Here is a 20,402-nt window from a genome sequence, read left to right as displayed (position 1 = left end):
GTTCAATTTTGAACAGTTCAAATCCCTTAACATTAGCGCCTACGGGGAAACGGAAAGTCAATGTAGATTCCGTACTTGAGGGCGGATTTACTTCAAACAAATTTTGTTGGAAATAGCTCTTGACGCCAAGCTCCAGACTCCAACTCCGAAAATTTTAGGGGCACCTGACTCCGACTCATGTGCCAGCAATTAATCGGACTACGACTCCCCGACTTCGGCTTTGACTTCGTAGATTCGATTCTTGGATATACGTCTATGACTCCTTTATCCCAAAATGAGATCGACTCCGACTCCGCAGCTATGGTTTTAACTGGAAATAATTAGTGTTGATATGATTTTATTTTATTTTCACGCTAAAGTTTTAATTTAGGTTTTCAGTTTTCGAAGTCATTTTTGTTTCTACATAAAGATATGCGCATACGATTTTTTTTTTTTTTTTTTGACAATGAAAATTATTTCTTTAAGTTGACATTTTATTGTTTTTATTTATTTTGGTAAGTGCACTAATTCATTTAAAAATTATTTTTGGCAACAGAGGAAAAAACCGATTTTTTTTTTGATATGATAATGAGCTTATTAATTTTAATTACTATTTTTTCGTTTTGAAAGCTGTTAAAGAATTTTTTTAATGGAAAAAAGTGTATTAGCTGCTTTGTTTAAAAGGTCCTGCTTTTTTATTTGTTCGTTTTTTTTTTAAAGATGAGTAAGGAATATTTTATTCCTAGAAATCTGCTTAAAATATTTAAAAAAAAAATATATGTTTGAAACAATTTGCGATTTTAGCTATTTTTGAGATTATTGGTCAGGTAATAGAAAGTAGTATGGGTATACGGGAAAGTAGGCTCGTTTAGTTCTAGACGGAACTTCTTGCTGATTATTGGCATAAATGAGAATAAAAATCCTAACAAAGCAATGCTAGCGGATAAATTTTCATGCTTGATCCAGAGAAGCCTTGATTCAAAATTTTTATTATGATTACTATTAATTTTGATGTTGTAAGGCAACAAAACTTGTAACAATGGATTTTAGGGGAAATTACATGAAATTTGCTGTTTTCTATCCTAACCGAAATAATAATTTTATTTTGGAATTGAATTGTTCAGCGTTAAGTTGTACCTTAAGATTAAGCAAATCATTTAGTGAAGTCCCGAAGTCTTTAAGTGTTCTAGTTGCTGATATATAAGCAAAAACAGGCCTCAGATTTTTCCGTGACAATCAGGCCAACTATAATAAAAGTGCTTAATAAGAAAACTTAGCAGTTGTTCTCGTAAGGAATTTCAGTGATTTAAAAGTTTTCATCTAACCTTGCATTTGCTTTTAATCCGAAAAAGGTAGCAATCGGAAAAGTTTATTGCCCTTGTGCCGCCTTATCGAGATATAAACGTGTGAAGGATGTCTTCCATTATTCACCGAAACTCTTGTTCGCTCTCTCTCGAAAATGTTGGCGGCTTTTCTTATAATTTCGGCAGCCTTTGAGACTTTATGTTTCGATAACGGGGATACAAGGGCAAATAATTTACACGCAAAGAAAGAGAAACATACACCGCCAGTTCAGTCATGCCAGCTGAGGACTGGAGTTTCTTGCTTACTAGCACTCATCAGCCCGGTATAGGAAGTGACTGAGCTGGAGGTGGAAAACCTCTGAAGGAAGCGAAGAATGCCAAGCAAACTGGTAGCTAATATAGAATTAACACTGAAAAGACTAGTGACCGAAGCAATGGTTCGGTTCAACTCGAAGATTGAAGGCAAGGCATTGTATTTTCTGTAAGTTACCGCCCTTAATATATTTGCTAAAAGTTTGTATGGCACTCTCGGCTTCCTTAAGTGGTTTTCCACCTCCAACTCAGTCACTTCCTATGCCGGGCTGATGAGTGCTAATAAGCACGAAACTGCAGTTATCGGCCGGAATGACTGAACTGGCGGTGTATTTCTGCCTTAGCCGTTGCTATAGGGCGCTAACTTACTGAAAAGAGAAACATATTTTATTATGCTCTTTCGTTTACTACTCATTTAAAAATCGTTCACTTTTACGCTATCGTATGGTTACCTGATAAGAAATAACTTTTGGAGTAGAATATGAATAAAAGAATTGTTTGAATAACCCAAAAATTTCTTATTGTCGTTCACGGTGCTTTCTAAAATCTCACGACTAGAAAATGGCGTTTTTTCGACAAAACTTCGATGCTACTGTCCGATCCGATCCTCATAACTCAATTATTAGAACCTTTCTATTATGCCCATCTATGTAATTGAAACTATTCTTAGTTTCTTCTTGCAAAAATAGAACAAAAGTGGCAGTAACAATTTTGTTTTTATATAAACAAAAAACAACAGAAGAAAATCTATGTACTCAATAAAATTAAAATTACCAGATTGAATTTCTGAAATTCTAGATAATTGAAACATTTTAAGTTTCATCTCAAAGAATAAATTAATTTTTCTTTTGATAAAAATAACTATCTTAATTTTTTCTGAACCTAATTTTAAACATCTTATATAATTAAAAACTGAGTATATATGTACCTATGTATGTTTGTCCGAGTTACTTCTCCCGAACGACAGTGAACTGACCATCGAACCAGGTATCGTTGGATTCATAATCTTTCCGTCTTTAAGTTTGGCTATTTAACATAATCTTCTGATAATAATTAGCGGAGATATATCAATTAAAAACTATTAATCACGACATTTAGATTTTGACATCAAATCCCTATTTTTCGAAGACTTTCCTCCGTTCAAGTTATTATTCAGTGCTTCATCTCAACTTTCCATAATAATGCTTGTATTAAAATTTGTCGAGTGAAGAAAATCATTGAGAAGAAAGATCTGTTGCCATTTTTATCTCGAAAATGAGCAAATAAAATTCTGGGATTTGTTTTAAAGACTTCTCCTGTAATCGGGGGACTTAAAATGTTTACTTTTCTGTTATTTTTCCGAAATCTGCCGCAAAATTTTACTGATTTTTTTTTCGTTCAAGTCTGATTGTTGAACACGCGTCACTTGACATAACTTTTATTTTCGAGGTGGACCGTGCAAAGTCGGGCGACGTAGCTAGTGCTTTTATTAAAATTTGTAGCGTGAAAAAAATCATTGAGAAGAAAGATCAGTTGCCATTTTTTTCTGAAATATGAAGAAATAAAATTCTGGCTTTTGTTTTAAAGGCTTTTCCTGTAATCAGGGAATTTAAAATGTTTCCTTTTGGTTATTTTTCTGCAATCTGCAGCAAAATTATACTGTTTTTTCTTTCTCGTTCAAGCCTGATTGTTGAACACGCGTCACTTGACATAACTTTTATTTTCGAGGAGGACCGTGCAAAACCGTGCGATGTAGCTAATAATCAATTATTTGTTGTTACGCTTGAAAATTTAAAAAACGAAAGATATCGCTTCTTAAAAAATTAAGCTAACTTTTGAATCTGTGTAGTACTCTTTAAATTAAAGTTGCTCTTCTTAAATTTCCATATAAATATAGCAGAAATAAGTACTGAGAGATTTGTATTATTCTCAACAAATTTCATGCTTCAATTGCATTTCATTCAAATTTCCAAAAAAGAGTAAATTACTTATAATACATTGCTCAAAGCAAAAATCTAATATAAAAATAATTTAAAGCTCACAGAAAAGAGATTATGGTAGAATTGTTTGACAAACAATTCCCGCTTCAGTGCCAGAGAATCAGTGGAGTGAACGCAAATCAGATAGGTTGTTTTCTTTGCGAGTATTATTTACTCAACATGAAAGCTGCTTTACAGAGATTACTAACGAAGCTAACAGCATTTCTTAAGATGAAAACTGTTGGAATTCTGGGATTTATTTCTCTTTTTCTTATTTGTTATTTGCAGTTTTGTTAACGTCTTGTTTGAACACTTTTATTCTTCTCATATTTATATATATAATTACTGTTTGTCAGATTCGGGTTTTCTGTTTATTTGTTTGTTTTTACTCTTTCCATTTAAAATACTTCACTGTGTTTTCTAAAATATAATTTTTCATTTCTGGCTTTTATAGGCACTTTCAGCTATTGTTTTTTAAATTTCTAGTTTTCATTGCATGAAACTATTTTTTCTAACTATTGCACACCTTAAAATTATTTTCGAAAATTTCCAAAAAATAACAGATATATATTCATTATTTATGCAGAAATCTATTAATATGGATCAAGTAGCTATGTAGCTTTTTTTAAAATATGTTTTTTTAGTTTATTTTATTTTAAAAAGATACATATTTTTAGCTTTTAAAAGCTAAAAATTTCTATCGTTAAGTATTACTTTAAATTTTGTTTTAAATTAAATATAAGTATTCATTAAATTCACGGTGATCAAGATTCTTTTTTTGCAGAATAGTTTGATAAATGAAATAACGCCTCATCATTAATATTATTTTAATCTTTGAAAATTATTTCAAGTTCGTACATTATTTAGTTAATTTTATTTATTTTTTATATTTTTAAATGGTATTTCGAATTTATTTTAGAGTTTTAAAATGTTTGAACTTTTCCCCCTTAATTATGATATTTTATTTATTCTGAAGCTAAACATTAATATTGATGTTAATTTTCGAATTGATTAGGAATTTTTACTTTAAAAAAATTGCATTTGATTAATGAAATTATGTATCTATCTTTCTTTTGGTTAAATCTTGAAAACTATTTCAAGCTCATGTATTGTTTATTTCATTTCATCTTATTTTATTTTTTGAAATGTATTTCAAATATATTTTTACAGCTTCTTATTTTTTAAACCTTTTTCTGTTCATTATAATGTTTCATTTATTCTAAAACTAAGCAATTATATTACTTAAATTCGTAATGATTGAGACTTTTTTTTTACTTTTGAAAATATTATTTAATTAATGAAACAATGTAACTTTTTTTCAATTTTGGAAACTATTTTACGATTGTCGTTTTATTTCATTTCATTTAAAAAATGCATTTCAATATATTTTTTGCGTTGCAAAAGGTTTAAACCTATTTCCGTAAATTATTAAGTTTTATTTATTTTTAAATTTGCAATGATTAGGAAGTTCTTTTTTACTTCAGAAAAATTGCACTTGATTATAGTATGTCTTCCTTTTTTCTTTTCTTTAATCTTGAAAGAGATTTCAAGTTATCATATTATTTACTTATTCATTTTAAGAAATAATTGCTTAAAAGGTTAAGCTTATCAGAATATAAAATTATAATTATTGTCTCTGTTTTATATATGTTTAGGAAAACTAAAAAGGATTAATGAATTACCACAAACTGACTTTCTCAATTATTTTTAGATTAGATAGGAAGAATTAAGGTAGTTATTGTCAATGGTCTAAATATAGAAAATGTTTCCTGTTTCTTTTTCTAAACATCATGTTTTACGTAGACGATTATTTTAATAAAATATTGAAAAGTTTTATATGCTATTTATATAAAATTTTCAAAAACCATTTTGTTGATATTTCAGTGCAAATTTGTAAAAATATTAAACTATTAAATGGAAAGGACATTTCACCTTCCCCCCAGTCCCCTATAATTACCGAGACGACTTTTACTTCTTTTCTCTGGGAAATTTGAAAACTAAGCGTTCATGCGTTAATATTGCTTGCGTTTTCTTTTATAAAAGCTCCGCATGGTAATTAAAATCGCAATAAAAACTTTATGGTCGAAAGATTAATTTTTTAAGTGGAAAAGGAAGAAAAAACTGCAGCTGCCAATGATGAAAGATTATGAGATCTATTTCTCGCTTGGTTTCGCTACTATTTTCGCCTTAGAACAGCTGGATTTTGTTGGCTCCGGACCAACTTCTCCAGGGAAGGAAAAAAAAAGATGCCTCGCCAAGGAATCGATATCTCCGCCAAATCCGGTAGTCCCATTTTCCCAGACTCTCTAGTAATGCATTTCGAAATGGCTAGTAAACAAGACGGTACCGTTCGAAGGTCTTGTGCCGACGAGATGTAACTCCAGCTGTTACGTCAGAGGATGTGTTTCTGGAATATGCTTGGAATTGGAGGATTTTTTGCCACCTTCGAATCGGTAATTATCGAATCGAGACGAACATTATCCGAACTATTCGAATTCTCCAATATTTTGTCTCACAATCGATTCTTGAAGTGAAGGGATTGCATCACACATGGTTGCTTTATCGAATTGTGATAATTTTTTGGCGCTTACTTCAGTTGTCTTTGAAAAAAAAGTTATACGTGGTTGAGACTGATTTTATGTGGAACTCTTATGCGACGAACAAGAAGATACGTCAGTGAATTAGCTGCAACATTCTGCAAAATATTCTGGTAGAATTTTTGAAAACAATCCCAGAAAGGATGGTTAAGCCTAACGTCAAGCCTTGCTCTCCGCGGAGAGAGCTCCTCCGCATCTCGCCGCCGATCCCGCTGATCTTGGGAGCAGGGGAAACCGGGCCGATGTTGCCTCGCGGATGCTGCTGTTGTTGCAAAGATGAAAACGAGATGGCGCCACGGGATCGCTTTGCTGATGATACGCTCTCGGATGGAGGCGGGAGCAGCTACGGATGCGCGGATTTCTGTGGATCCAGCCGGGTAGGTAATGAGGATGATTGATATGCAGGTGGAAATCTGGCAATGCATCTTAGATAATTCAATCGAGGCATTGATGTTTTGCATATTTATCAGCAATTTAAAATATTTTTACAAGCTTTTTTACTTACTCTTTGATAATTCAGTCGGGACATAGGTGTTTTGCATACTTATCAGCTTTTTAAAATATTTTCACAAGCTTTTTTTACACTTTTAGATAGATCAATCGAGGCATTGGTGTTTTGCATTCTTATCAGCTATTTAAAATATTTTTTACAAGCTTTTTCACACTTACTCTTAGATAATTCAATCGAGACATAGATGTTTTGCATACACTTATCAGCTTTTAAAAATATTTTCACAAGCTTTTATTAAACCTTTAGATAATTCAATCTAACCGTTGGTGTTTTGCATATTTATCAGCTATTTAAAATATTTTTACCCGCTTTTATTACACTTACTACTATGTCTTCGGTGGGACAAAACGTTTTAATCCTCCCGAAAAATACAAAAAATGAATAATCGTAATTATATAGTCAATTGTTATAAAAGTTAACAAATTAATTTAAAAGCCGAACTTGAGCAAGCTTTGATTTATGGGTTTTGGACTTTTAAAAATTATCAATTTTTTTGAGACTTCCGTATTTCAAACAATTAGTGTAAAAGCGTTTAGCAAAGTTTTTTTTCCTCTATATTTTTGTCTCCTATATCGGTTAATAAGAAAAAAAAAATCATTTTTAACGGCATCTATTATTTATGCCTACAATTAGTTTTTGAGTATGAATTTTTTAACAGCATTCTTGATTGCATATGTTACCAACTGAACGATGTTATATTACTAATTGAATTCAAACTGAATTAAAATGTCCAAAAATACTAGTTACTGAGTTATCCCTACCTAAATTCTTCTGCACAAAATTTTAACGGACTAAAAACTTTAAATGTTAGAAAAGATTATTTAAAATTATTTTTTGTTGTTGATATAATTCTGTCCTTTGTCTACATTTATAGTTTCAGTGAGAAAAGTATCATATAATACTTTGGTTCTCTGGGAAGTTAAGCTACCTTGCAGTTTGCATTGTCAAAGTTAGTTTTCATGTGCGATACTGAACATAAAAAAATATTTAAAAGAAAAAAAAAAACCATTAGAATGAATTTAAAAGAATGAATTACCAACGTTTTAATGCACAAAAAGTGCAGAAATTTGTAAGTTTTGTGCATTAAAACGTTGCTAATTCATTCATTTAATTTTTTAAGCACAAAGGTATTTTTTCGTTATTGGGATGTAAATATTACAAATTTCTGAATACATTATCATGCGCAAGAAATTTCAAAATTTTAACTTTTTACCTGGTGAAACCCCCCCCCCCCCCCACCCGAAAAACGGAAATAACCGGTTTTTACCCTAAAATTTTCGTGGTTTTTTTTTTTTTTTGCACTGTTTTGTCAAAGCAACAACCATTTGAAAAAGTGACCGAATATGATCGGTGGCTTAGGAAGGTTCCCGAATTGATTTTTGTGATTCATAACATTAAACGTAACGGGCCACATGGATCTGCTTCGCGGGCCACATATCACTCGCAGGCCGCAGGTTGTGCACCCACTGTCATTAAAGGATTGGGCCAGGGACTGCATAAGGGGCAGAAAGGAAACCTATTGGCCCGGGCCCTAGCCTGAAGGGGGGCCCAAGATGTTTGAAATGAGGGGTAAAATATGTAGAGACTAGGGGTAAACAATATGGAGGGGGCCCTTAAATGTCATTTTGGAAGGGATCCAAAATTTCTGTGCACGTCCCCTGGGTTGGGCACCACTGTCATTAAAGGATAAAGTGAATTTTAATTTATCTTTTGCTTTATTCTCTTCTTCACTAATAATAAAGCGGAAAGTCTCTCTGTCTGGATGTCTGTGACGCGCATAGCGCCTAGACCGTTCGACCGATTTTGATGAAATTTGGCACAAAGTTAGTTTGTTGCATGGGGGTGTGCACCTCTAAGCGATTTTTCGAAAATTCGATTTTATTCCTTTTCTATTTCAATTTTAAGAACATTTTCTGGAGCAAAATTATAAGATGGACGAGTAAATTACGAAATTATCATGACGTGGAATGGGAGAGCGAATGAACATAGCCAATTGGCGAGAAATTCGTCATCCATTATTTGTAAATATACAAGCGAACCGAATGACCTTTTAATTTTCAACTACGGGCAGAGCCATGCGGGCACCACTAGTTAGGAAATAAAAACGACATTTTTAAAAATATTTTTTTAAAAGATTCTTCTTTTCTTAAATCAAAAACAAGGCAACTTGACAGGCGGATTTTAATCAGTGGAATGCTCAGATTAGTAGTACGTTGGAGAAGAATTGATGAGAATCTTTGTTTTAATGTGCGTTATTTTAACGAACATTTTTTTCTTCTTTTTTGTAAAATTTAACCGAAGAGCACATAACACACAAGTTAATGTATTTTAAATTACGTTGTGAATTAATGCTGCACACTGAATGTTCAAGCTCGCATGCATGCAATACTTACGGCTTGTATTAAGTAAGAACATTTGAGTTGGAAATTCAGCATTGAAGACTTTATTTAATTCTAGTGGTACCGCACGGCTTTGCCCGTAGTCGAAAATTAAAATAATTAAAACCGAAGGTCATTCGGTTCGCCTGTATATTTACAAATAATGGATGATAAATTTCTTGCCAATTGGCTATGTTCATTCGCTCTCCCATTCCACGTCATGATAATTTCGTAATTTACTCGTCCATCTTATGATAATTTTGCTCCGAAAAATGTTCTTAAAATTGAAATAGAAAAAGAATAAAATCGAATTTTTGAAAAATCGCTTCAAGGTGCACACCCCCATGTTACAAACTCACTTTGTGCCAAATTTCATGAAAATCGGCCGTACGGTCTAGGCGCAATGCGCATCACAGACATCCTACAGGCATGCAGACATAGAGACTTTCCGCTTTATTATTAGTAAAGATGGTTGTTAGATTTTACGGGGTTTAATAAAATACTGTGAAAGGAAGAGACTTTTACTCTGGTGTTGGATAAAACGCGTTGAATGAAATGGATGCGTTAAATGAAAATTAAATCATGTTTTACGCTTGTATTCGGTGCTTATTCTTTTCTTACTGAATCGTTGTAATTTCGAGAAAATCACGTTTGGAAGTTTAAAAAACGCCGCCTTTCTTGATTGCACAGGATTGCACTTTATGGTGGGGGTTTTCACCTTGATCCTTTTCCTTTCTTATCTGTTTAAATAGAGCGACAAATTCTACTTTTCAAACACTCAGTGTCCTGGCATTAAACTGAAAATAAATAAACAAATGAAGCTAAATTTGAATTTTTGAGACCTTGAATTTAAATTATATTTTTCGCAATCATGAATTGCGATTGGACCCTACTCGTTGAGTTTCTTGTTCCTACAAATAGAATGAAAGTTAAAATGGCCTAGAAATTTGCACCCGCCCTATTATAACTGGTGATTTTTAAGAATAGGTAGTGCGAGGCAAGAGGCATATCCATAAAAAAGAATTGGTGATTATGATGCGGTAGTAAAGATTTTATATCCGATATCCACCAGTACCCTTATTAAAATATTATATACTGCGTATAACGTTGTATTTTTATTTCTTATGCTTATCAATCTTACTACCAAACGGCACGACCTTGAGGGTCACGGATTTGGACAATATTCTAGATATAGGTCAATTCCGACTAAATATGAGCTCAGGTATAGCGGTTTGACTGCATAGGCCCTAGTTCGACTGCAACGGGGGTCCAAAGTTGATAATTTGGACCCAGAAATGCAATGGAGTTACCTTTAAAATTACCATTTTTATCGCCTTTTTCTACTATTGCATTGCAGTATGAGCCGTTTGCGTGCTTGCCTTTAAACTAATTACGTTGAATACTAATTTTTAATAAACGGTTCTCAAATTCAAATTAGCTACTACTTTTAATTTCACTAACTTGAATGTTGAAATAACATAGTTACGGGATGTTTATCGTTTGCAAATGAAACTATTATTTTCATTTTATATTAATCGTCTGATAGTAAAAAGTATTTATCGTTCGCCAAAAAAAAAAAAAAAACATTTACTGTAACTGGATATTTATCGTCTGCTATCAAAGGTAACCCACATTGATAAGCAAAAAATGGAAGAAGAGATAAAGCTCTCAACTTTTGTGTTGCACATGCACACAAAAGTACAAAAATATAAAATCGTTTCGACTTTTCAAATAACTTAGATAATGCCCATAAATAAATACGCGTTCACCCTTATACTTAATTTACTAACAAAAGATGCCAAAGGTGTTGGGAGATCGAACATAGTAACAAATTAAGAAATTCCAATGAAAACGCCATTGCATTCCTGGGGCCAAACTAGCAAATTCGGACCCTCGTTGCAGAGAAACTAGGGCCTATGCAGTCAAACCGCTGTACCTGCGCTCATATCTAGTGAGAATAGACCTATAGCTAGAGTTTTGTCCAAATCCGTGACCCTCAAGGTCGTGCCGTTTGGTCGTTAGATGATGGAAATTTTGTATTTAGATGAAGTTTTGCTGTTTAAGTTTATCTACATAGACGTTTTTTTCTGAAAAAACGTAATTTTACATAAAAAAACCCTTTTTTTAATGTGAAGTCTACTTGCGTCAAGCCCTGAAAAAAAATGAATAAAATCTAACTGCAGACGATTTGAAACAATGACAACAGACATTTCGTTCTCTAACAACCGTCTATACAACCGTCGCGTCGTCATGCTAATAAAAAATCAGAGCAACATCAACTATTGTCATTGGAGGATACTAAGCAATTCGTGATTGCTCAAAAATAGACATTGCGCCTTTCATGTGCACTCTTCATATTTAAATACGTCTCAGTATTTATTTAATTTTTAATTCTCTTTGAGTGCTCTTGCAAATTAATGAGCATTTTTTTCCCATTTTATGAAAAGACAAATTACATCACATTTTAATAGAGTGCACATTTAAAATGTACATACTAACATCGTACTGAATTTTTCGTGATAGTAGAATCAACAATGAGCAATTCTAGCTTAAATTTCCCCGAACGATAATATTTGCTGATCGTTAAAATCAATTTCCGGCCTTTAGCCTCTTGGCTCGCATCGTTTGTATAGAGATGTTTTTACAGAAACTTTCCATCATTTTGACAAAAGCATAAAATTCTTTCCCAATATTTTTAATCACGGGCAGAAGAAATAAGTGTTGAAGTACGAAATCAGAGGTTGAAAAGAACCAATGCGATGCCAAAATTTGCTTCCTGAATGTTCCCAAATTCCCCTCTTTTCCCAGATAAAAATTTGCAAACTTTTTTCCATCACAATTTTCTAAAACTATAAGTTTAGAGCCATTTTTATTCATGTAATGCAGTCACCTGATTTTAAACTAAATGGAACCTTTATCAGGGGTGCCTACGAGGTGGGGGGGGGGAGTAATGGTGCAGATTGCGTCATTAAACTTTTTAGGGTTTTTGAGTTCATTTTGGGTCTTGTCTTTGGGGGAGGTAGGAGGGCATTGAATTTAGGGGGGTGGGTGTACCATCGACCTTGAAGGGGATGGACACACCTCTCTTAATTGCTTTGTGAACTTTTGATTGTAAATTAGCAGGGTTCGCCGATATATATCGGTTGATATATATCACGATATATATCCGATATTTATTTTGAAAATATCATGATATTTTGATATTTTCGATATTTATTTTTTTAACTATGGTATTTTCAATACAAAAAGTATATTAATCATAGTAATATTGTTAATTTACTATTAAAATAACTAAAAAGTTATTTACTATATTTTTATGATGTATTAATACATTATTAATATAACAAAGAAATATAGTATTTATTTTTTACTTGTATTTTATTTTCATAAAATTATAAGCAATCTAACAACTTTAATTTATATTAAAAGTGATTAATTAAATATTAAATATTGCTCAGAAAAAAAGAATGTCTTATGACGGCACCTACTAATGCATATTATTTATTTCTGAATCATTGTGCAAAAATAACTAACAGAAGAAAAATGAGTAAAGCAGCTAATGCTAAATTTTAACTTCATTAAAATTGATTAAAATGTAGAATGAAATGTAAGATAAAAAATGAAACAAACCTTAATTTTTAGGTCTACATATTGTTAGTATAATATGAGAAAATAAAGAGTTATTTGAGGATACATTACCTATTTTGAAGACTTCATTTATGCTAATTGAAAATATCGGGTATGTATCAAAATATCCGATATATATCAAAATATCGGATACTTTCGATATTTTAGAAAAAATCATGATATTTTCGAATCCTGTAAATTAATAAAAGTAAACTTGTAATCGTGTAAAAACCTGCATTTAAATTTTCAATATCGATTAAAGTTGTGTCTAATTTTGAATAGAAGAGAGGGGGGGGGGGGAACGAACTGCCAGAGCCTTGGAAAACGCCATGAAGATAAAACTGACTGCGAAACACAACTTGAAACTATTGAATTCTGTTAATTTCCTTCTTTCTAACTTTACTTTCCAGCTTCGTCTTTTGTCTTTAATCAAAAGTAATCGCCAAGGGAAAGCGATCATTTATTCGTAACTTAACGGCTACATTTTCAGCAGTGGGTGAATTTACCAATTTCACGTAGCTTCGAGATAATGGCACGTAGTTAAAGGGGCTCTAATAGCGAAAGTAATCTATTATTAAAGAAATTGTAGTATTTTGAAATAAACGTCTTTTCCACCACTGTAGAAGCGTTGGCCGTTGACTAATATTTGGCTCTCGATAGTTGGATTACTTTAATGTTATTTTCTCTAGGGATAGTTGCTAAGTGAAACATTATGCGAGTAATATTAGTTTGATAGGTTTCTTTCCTCTTTTAATGGTTTTTTCCCTAATTTAACGGAAGTTTTCTTTTTGCAGTAACTAGTTTTACTATGGTTTGTTGTAACAGTTGTGATAATGTTTTGGTTGTTTTTGAGTGTATAGTAGAAGTAATAACTGTTGAAACTACTTAGTACCTTTAAAAAAAATTGGGAATTGTTAGGGATAATTTTTGAAGGAGTGATTGAGGATATTTGAACGCAACTTGAAAAAGAAGATATAAATTAAGCACATTTAAGGAGGCATAAAAAAGTACCGAGATATCCGAGATTGTTTTTTTTCTTAATTTAAAAATTGAGAAAAAATATTTGTCAACGTTATTGTCGCAGGTTCGTTCATGGGGGGGGGGGGGTCATTGTTCAGCATGACCAACCCCCTGCCCTAAAATAGTTTTCTGTATCCGCCCCTGCGTCTAGCGTTATTTCGTTTATTTCTTACCAATCTTAAATGATGGGAATTACTAATCTGGAAATTTTGTATTTAGATAAAGTTTCGCTTTTTATGTTCAACGTTGATGTTTTCTCGGAAAAAAGCGTAATTTTATGCACTTCCCCCTCATTTCGAAAATAAAACTTGAATGAACACATACGATTTGTATCCTTGGCGACGAAAATTTCTCCTTTTAATAAATATTAAAACAACGATTTAGCTTATTCTCGTCGTCATAGCAATGCGAATAATCAGAGTAACATCAACTTTTGTCAAGTGAGGACGGTAAGCAATTCGTGATTGCTAAAAAAATAAATAATAATAATAATAATAATTTGAATTTTGACATCTTTTTTGAATTCAAATTATGTTTTTCACAATCACGAGTGTGTGTGGGGGGGGGATGTGTGTTTGTGTGTAGGTATATGTGGTTTGTGTCTGTGTGCAGGCATGAGTGTGTGGGTAGTTGTGGGTAGGTGTGTGTGTGTGTTTGTGTAGGTGTCTGTATGTATGCGTGTGTGTGTATGTGTGTTAGGTGTATGTATGTATATATATATATATATATATGTGCGTGTGTGTAGGTATGTGTATATATGCGTGTGTATGTGTAGTGTATGGATGCAACCTGGAGACGGTTTTCGCTATAGGAGCAGCATCGTGAGGATCCGGTCGACGGTGATGCTGCAGAGGTTGGCGATGGTGGTGGGAAAATAAAATGATAGCACATCAAAACAGTCAAATGAAAGCAATAAGCAATCGTGATTGCTCAAAAAAAAAAAAGAATCTTTTTTTTAAATGAAATTCCGGGCACGGACCTAGCAGATAATGTACGTGCATGAAGGAAAATCACATGATCATCGTAACTAATTACTTGAAATTATGATTGTTCTCGACGACATTTCTGAATTCTTTCTAAGAATCGCTGGGTTTCAAATTACGCGTTTCGAAGTTAAAGATCAGCGAATTCGTCTTCATTGTCGTCTGGTGTTTTTCTTTCGACGAGGAGATGCAAATGTCTTCCTTCCTTCTCTCAGGGTGAATACCTCGAAGTTCATCAACATTTGTTTTACGAAGTTGATTTCCGCTTTTCTTCTTAGCTTTTGAGGTTTCGGTGTTTTTCTTGCGCCTTTTTTTTTCGGGCGGATGGGTTGAAGTGTTGACAGATAGAGCTTTAGAAGTCAAAGTGTAGTTTACTTACCCATTATAATTTTCAATTTGTTGGAAAAGTTTTTCTTTTAAATTACAATAAGTCAAGCCTTAGAGTAACTTACATATACGGAAAATTTTCAGTTTGTAAGGAATGATTTTTCTTTCGAGTTATAATGGGTCAAATCTAGGGTTCACCGATCTATATCGGTCGATATATATCATGATATATATCACGATATATACCCGATACTTATTTTTAAAATATCATGATATTTTGATATTTTCGATATTTATTTTTAAAATATCATGATATTTTGATATTTTCGATATTTATTTTTTCAACTATGGTATTTTCAAAAAAAAGAAGTTGGTTAATCATAGTAATAGTGCTTATTTATTATTAAAAATAACCAAAAGGTTATTTACTATATTTTTATAATGTATAATATATTACTAATATAACAAAGTAATACAAATTCTTTTTTTACTTGTGTTTAAAATTATTAGTAATTTAAAAATTTTAATTCATATTAAAAGTGCCAGATTAAATTTTAAACATTGCTCAGGAAAAAGAAAATAAAATATCTTATGACTGTACACCGACTAATGCATATTATTTATTTCTGGATCATATAACTGTAAAAGTAGCTAGCAAAAGAAAAATGAGTAAAGCAGCTAATGCTAAATTAACTCCATTAAAATGGATAAAAATGTAAACTGAAACATTAGATATAAATAATGAAAGAAACCTTAATTTTAAGTCTACATATTGTAATTGTAATGTGAGAAATTAAACAGTGATTTGAGGATGTATTTACTATTTTGAAGACTTTAGTTTGTGCTAATTTAAAATATCGGATATATATATCAAAATATCCGATATGTATCAAAGTATCGGATATTTTCGATATTTTCGAAAATATCATGATATTTTCGAACCCTGGTCAAGCCTTATTGTTACTTTCCCACAAAATTTTTTTTATTTAAAAATCGGGGGTTTCTTTCAAGTTAAAATGAATCAAAGCTTATTGTTACTTTCTTACCAATGACAATTTTGAATTTGTAAAAAACGTTTTTTTTTTTTCGAGTTATAATAAGTCAAACCTTATTGCTAGTTGCCCACAAAAATTTTCAATTTGTAAGGAAAGGTTTTTTCTTTTAAGTTACAATAAGTCAAGCCTTTAACTTACATATCCAGAAAATTTTCGATTTGTAAGGAACAAATTTTCTTTCGAGTTATAATGGGTCAACCCTTATTATTACTTTCCCAAAATAATTTTCAATTTAAAAATCGAGTTTTCTTTCCAGTTAAAACGAGTCAAAGCTTATTGTTACTTTCTTACCAACGATAATTTTCAATTTGTAAAAAACTTTTTTTTCACGAGTAACAATAAGTCAAACCTTATTGCAGGTTGCCCACAAAAATTTTCAATTTGTAAAAAACGGTTTTTCTTTTGAGTTATACTGAGTCCAACCTTATTGTTACTAACTTACCAACGATAATTTTCAATTTCCAAGTAACTTTTTTTTAAAATCAGTTATTTTGAGTCAATCTCTACATCGAAATTCACCCACGATAATTTTCAAATTTTAAGTATTTTTTCTTTTGAGTTACAAGGAATCAATTTTTGATTGGACTTAGATTGCCCATGATAATTTTCAAATTGTGATCAACGGTATTTCTTTCGAGTTATAATGAGTTATTCGTTATTGTAACTCACTACCAACATTAATTTTGAATTTGTAACTAACGATTCTTCTTTTGCGATACAATAAATCAAACCTTTTGTTACTTAACTTACCAACGATAATTTATAATTTGTTAAGATATTTTTTTTTTAGGCATAATGAGTCAATCGTCAAGTATCGTAACTTGCCCACGATAATTTTCAAATTGTAAGAAATTAGTTTTCTTTGCAATTTATTGAGTCAAACCTTATTGTTACTTACTCACAATAATTTTAAATTTGTAAAGAACGGGTTTTCTTTTGAGTTAAATTGAGTCAAAACTTTTGTTACTTACCTACCAACGACAATTTTCAATTTGTAAAGAACTTTTTTTTTCTTTTTTAAGTTATGAGTAAACCTTTATATCGTTACTTACCCATGATAATTTCCAAACTGTAAGGAACGGTTTTTCGTTTTAGTTACAAGGATTCGAACTTTATTTGTATGTTAATTACTTATTATAATTTTCAAACTGTAATGCACGGTTTTTTGTTTCTTGTTATAATGAATCCTACCTTACTGTAACTTGCTACCAACAATAATTTTGAATTTGTAATGAACTTTTTTTTTTTGAGATACAATAATTTTAAATTTGTAATGAACTTTTTTTTAAGCAATCACGATTGCTTATTGTTCTCACTTGATTGTTTTTGGCTTTCCTATGATTTTATTTCCCCCCCCCCTCCCTCTGCAGCACCACCGTCAACCGGCCCCTCTCGATGCTGCTCCTCTATCGAAAACAGTCTCCAGGTTTCGTGGATATCCTACACACACACGCGCATACATACACACACCTACACACACACAAATACCCACACACTCATGCCTGCACACAGACACAAACACACGCATAAATACACACACCTATACACATACACTCATGCCTGGACACAAACACACACGCATACATACACACACCTACTCACACACACACTCATGCCTGCATACAGACACAAACCCACACGCATACATACACATACCTATACACACACACATACCCACACACTCATGCCTGGACGCAAACACACACACACTCGTGATTGCAAAAAACATAATTTGAGTTCAAAAAAGCCAAAATTCAAATTTATTATTATCATTATTATTATTATTATTATTTTGTCAAGAGTTACGGATTTTTGAAACAAATCTACCGTGCTATAAGTAAACCATTGACAATCTCACAAACGAATCAAAAATTCAAGTTTTGAGGTAAACTAAAATATTATGCAAAAAATCATAAAACGTGAATGAGGTCATTTCCGAATTTTTCAAAAGTATTTTTTTCTGAAAGTGCAGGCTTAAAAAACATAGGATCTGACCATTTTTTAAATAATTTGACTAAGTTTAATTATTTTCAAATATTATTTTTATCGGTGCGCTTTTATTGTTTACGCTTCTGCCGATGACATCACAAATGATAAAATACCATTCACAGAGTCCATTCACAGAGCACAATATTTAATTTGCTTCTTTACTCACAGGTGTTGGCAACGATACGGTTGATAGCAAGCGTAGAGATCAATATTTAATTCACTTCTTGATCACCATAACGTGGAAACGTGGTAGACAGGTGCGCCAAAGTACATCATTTGTGACGTCATAAAGCATTATTTTCAAAATCGGGCATTTAAAAAAAATAATTTAAAATTAAGCGTTTGGAAAATGAAAGTTTCTTCTCGCTCCATGTTTTTTTTCTATCAACTTCAGTGACTAAAAATAGTACTTTAGACTGAAGGAAACAACCCCATTGCGGCCCTTTGTGAGATGGCAGGCGAAATTTAATAAACTACGTTAAAACTAGTGCCCTGAAATTTCCTCTGCCAAAATTTTTATTACGGCTTGAACTGGCACCATGTTTTTCAAGTTGGTTTTCTTTCCCTCCTTTCACCTTTTCCGCTATCTGAAATGGAAAAACTTTTGCATACAGGCGTTTCAAGGTTACAAGGAAGCTTTTCCTCATTGCAGAAACGTTTTGTTAGTCCAACACCAAGCAGTAGCCTTAATTTTTTTCTTTTATTAAAAAAGACTCCTAGTACATCAGAAAACTTGAAAACAATATTTTCTCAAATTTGTGCTGCCACGAGGTTGGTTTTCTCATTTAAGCAGGGTTGCCCTATTTTGTCCACCACGGAAAAAAACCGCCGGAAAGAAAATTTGAAAAAACCGTTCCGGAAAAAATGCCATTTTGCTCATTTCGCCCATTTTATCCACTTTTTCAGTTAACGGAAAGTTTTTAGCTAAAAATTTGAAGTTTGAAAGTAATAAATAATTATATAGATTCTTCCTATTTAAGTAATATTTTAGTATAAAATAGCATACATAAATATGTATATATACAATTGATTGTAAAGTATTTTAAAGTGAAAGTGAAAAAAGTAAGATCAGTTGAAGTTTATGTAAGTGTATATAAATCAAATGAGTGTTAATAAGATAATAATGCATGTAATAGCATTCATAAAAACAAACACATCAGCTGTAAATTTTAAGATGTTTTTCTGTGACATGGAGGTTTATTGCCCATAATAAGTGAATTTATAAAATTAAAAAGTAGAAATAAAAAGTTTTTAAAGGTTGGGGTCTCAAAACATTGGGATCTGGACAAAACGTTACCAAAACATTAAAGAACATATTTTAAAAAAGAAAAACTCCTCGATATTAATAAAGGAAATGTTGATATGAAGTGAAATCTGTTCTTGCAATACAAATGTGATGATCAGAAACAGGCACTGAACCCAGCTAGGCTGTTCCTTGTCAATTTATTCATTATAGCCTCTCCCGGTACTCTGTTCTGAGTACCCACAACACTAATGAAGTAGTAATTTTCATATTCACATTGTTAAATTTTATTACTTTTGAGTAAATTATGATCGAAAATTAATTGCACCAATCTGTAATTGAACATTTTTTTTGATTTATTATATTCTAAAGTTAACAATCGTTCAATTTTAATTAAATGATTAACTCATAATAGATAATGTATAAGAATTATATACTAATTTTACTACACCATTAACAATAAGTTTTTGTATAGATAATCAGTTAATTTTTCATTTTGTCCATTTTCTTCCGCAGTTTTTACAAAAAAAGTGGACAAAATAGCAACCCTGCATTTAAGACTACAATACGAGTTTTTGAAGTGAAATTTTTTATGCGAGGGCTATGAAACTCTGATCCGCAAACTGTTTGTGTGACGGAAGTGACGTAGTTGTTTTTTAATTGTTGCCAAAAGCTATGAAAAATAATAATAGTTATAAAGTTCTTTTTGTTAATAAATTTAACAAATTAATTTTAAGGCTAAAATTAAGCAATCATAAATTAGGATTTTGGGCCTAGTTTTTCAAATAATGCAGGTTTTCGAAGATTTCTTTGATCCAAGTCAAGAGATTCGCAACTCCAATAAATTATAGGGGGCGCTGCAGCCACTGTCTAATGGCGGATGAAAAAGGTAAAATTAACAAATGCCGTAACTTATAACTTGCTTTGACGCTTATTGAATGACAGTAATTTTTCATCGTGTTTGTGGGAAGCTTTCTTTTCTATTCTTCTGAAATTACATTACACCACAAACTGTCTGAAGCCTGTAATTTACCCCAAAGAAAACACGTGGAATAGAATGTTTTACCTTTTTCTTTAGTGTTATTAATCACCGCAAGGTAGCGTATTCGAGCTCTGGAG

The 20,402-nt window shown here is 31.9% G+C and overlaps 1 protein-coding gene across 2 annotated transcripts in view; it reads left to right on the top strand.

Annotated features, from left to right (window-relative positions):
* Window positions 1-20,402, top strand: part of LOC129227412 (FERM domain-containing protein 4A-like) — a 496,557-nt gene that overhangs the window by 35,202 nt on the left and 440,953 nt on the right. Inside the window, exon 1 of one of the 2 annotated variants that reach the window (XM_054861964.1) lies at window positions 5,890-6,527. The exons of the other annotated variant lie outside the window; for it this stretch is intronic. Coding sequence (XP_054717939.1) covers window positions 6,294-6,527 — 234 coding nt within the window. The 5' untranslated portion in view covers window positions 5,890-6,293. Of the gene's footprint in view, window positions 1-5,889; window positions 6,528-20,402 lie in introns of those variants that run through there. 2 annotated transcript variants of the gene reach the window in all.

Source organism: Uloborus diversus, chromosome 8, assembly GCF_026930045.1.
Source record: "Uloborus diversus isolate 005 chromosome 8, Udiv.v.3.1, whole genome shotgun sequence".
Classification (NCBI taxonomy): Eukaryota; Metazoa; Arthropoda; class Arachnida; order Araneae; family Uloboridae; genus Uloborus; species Uloborus diversus.
The sequence above is the reverse complement of the archived record's forward strand: the minus strand, read 5'-3'. Positions and strand labels throughout refer to the sequence as shown.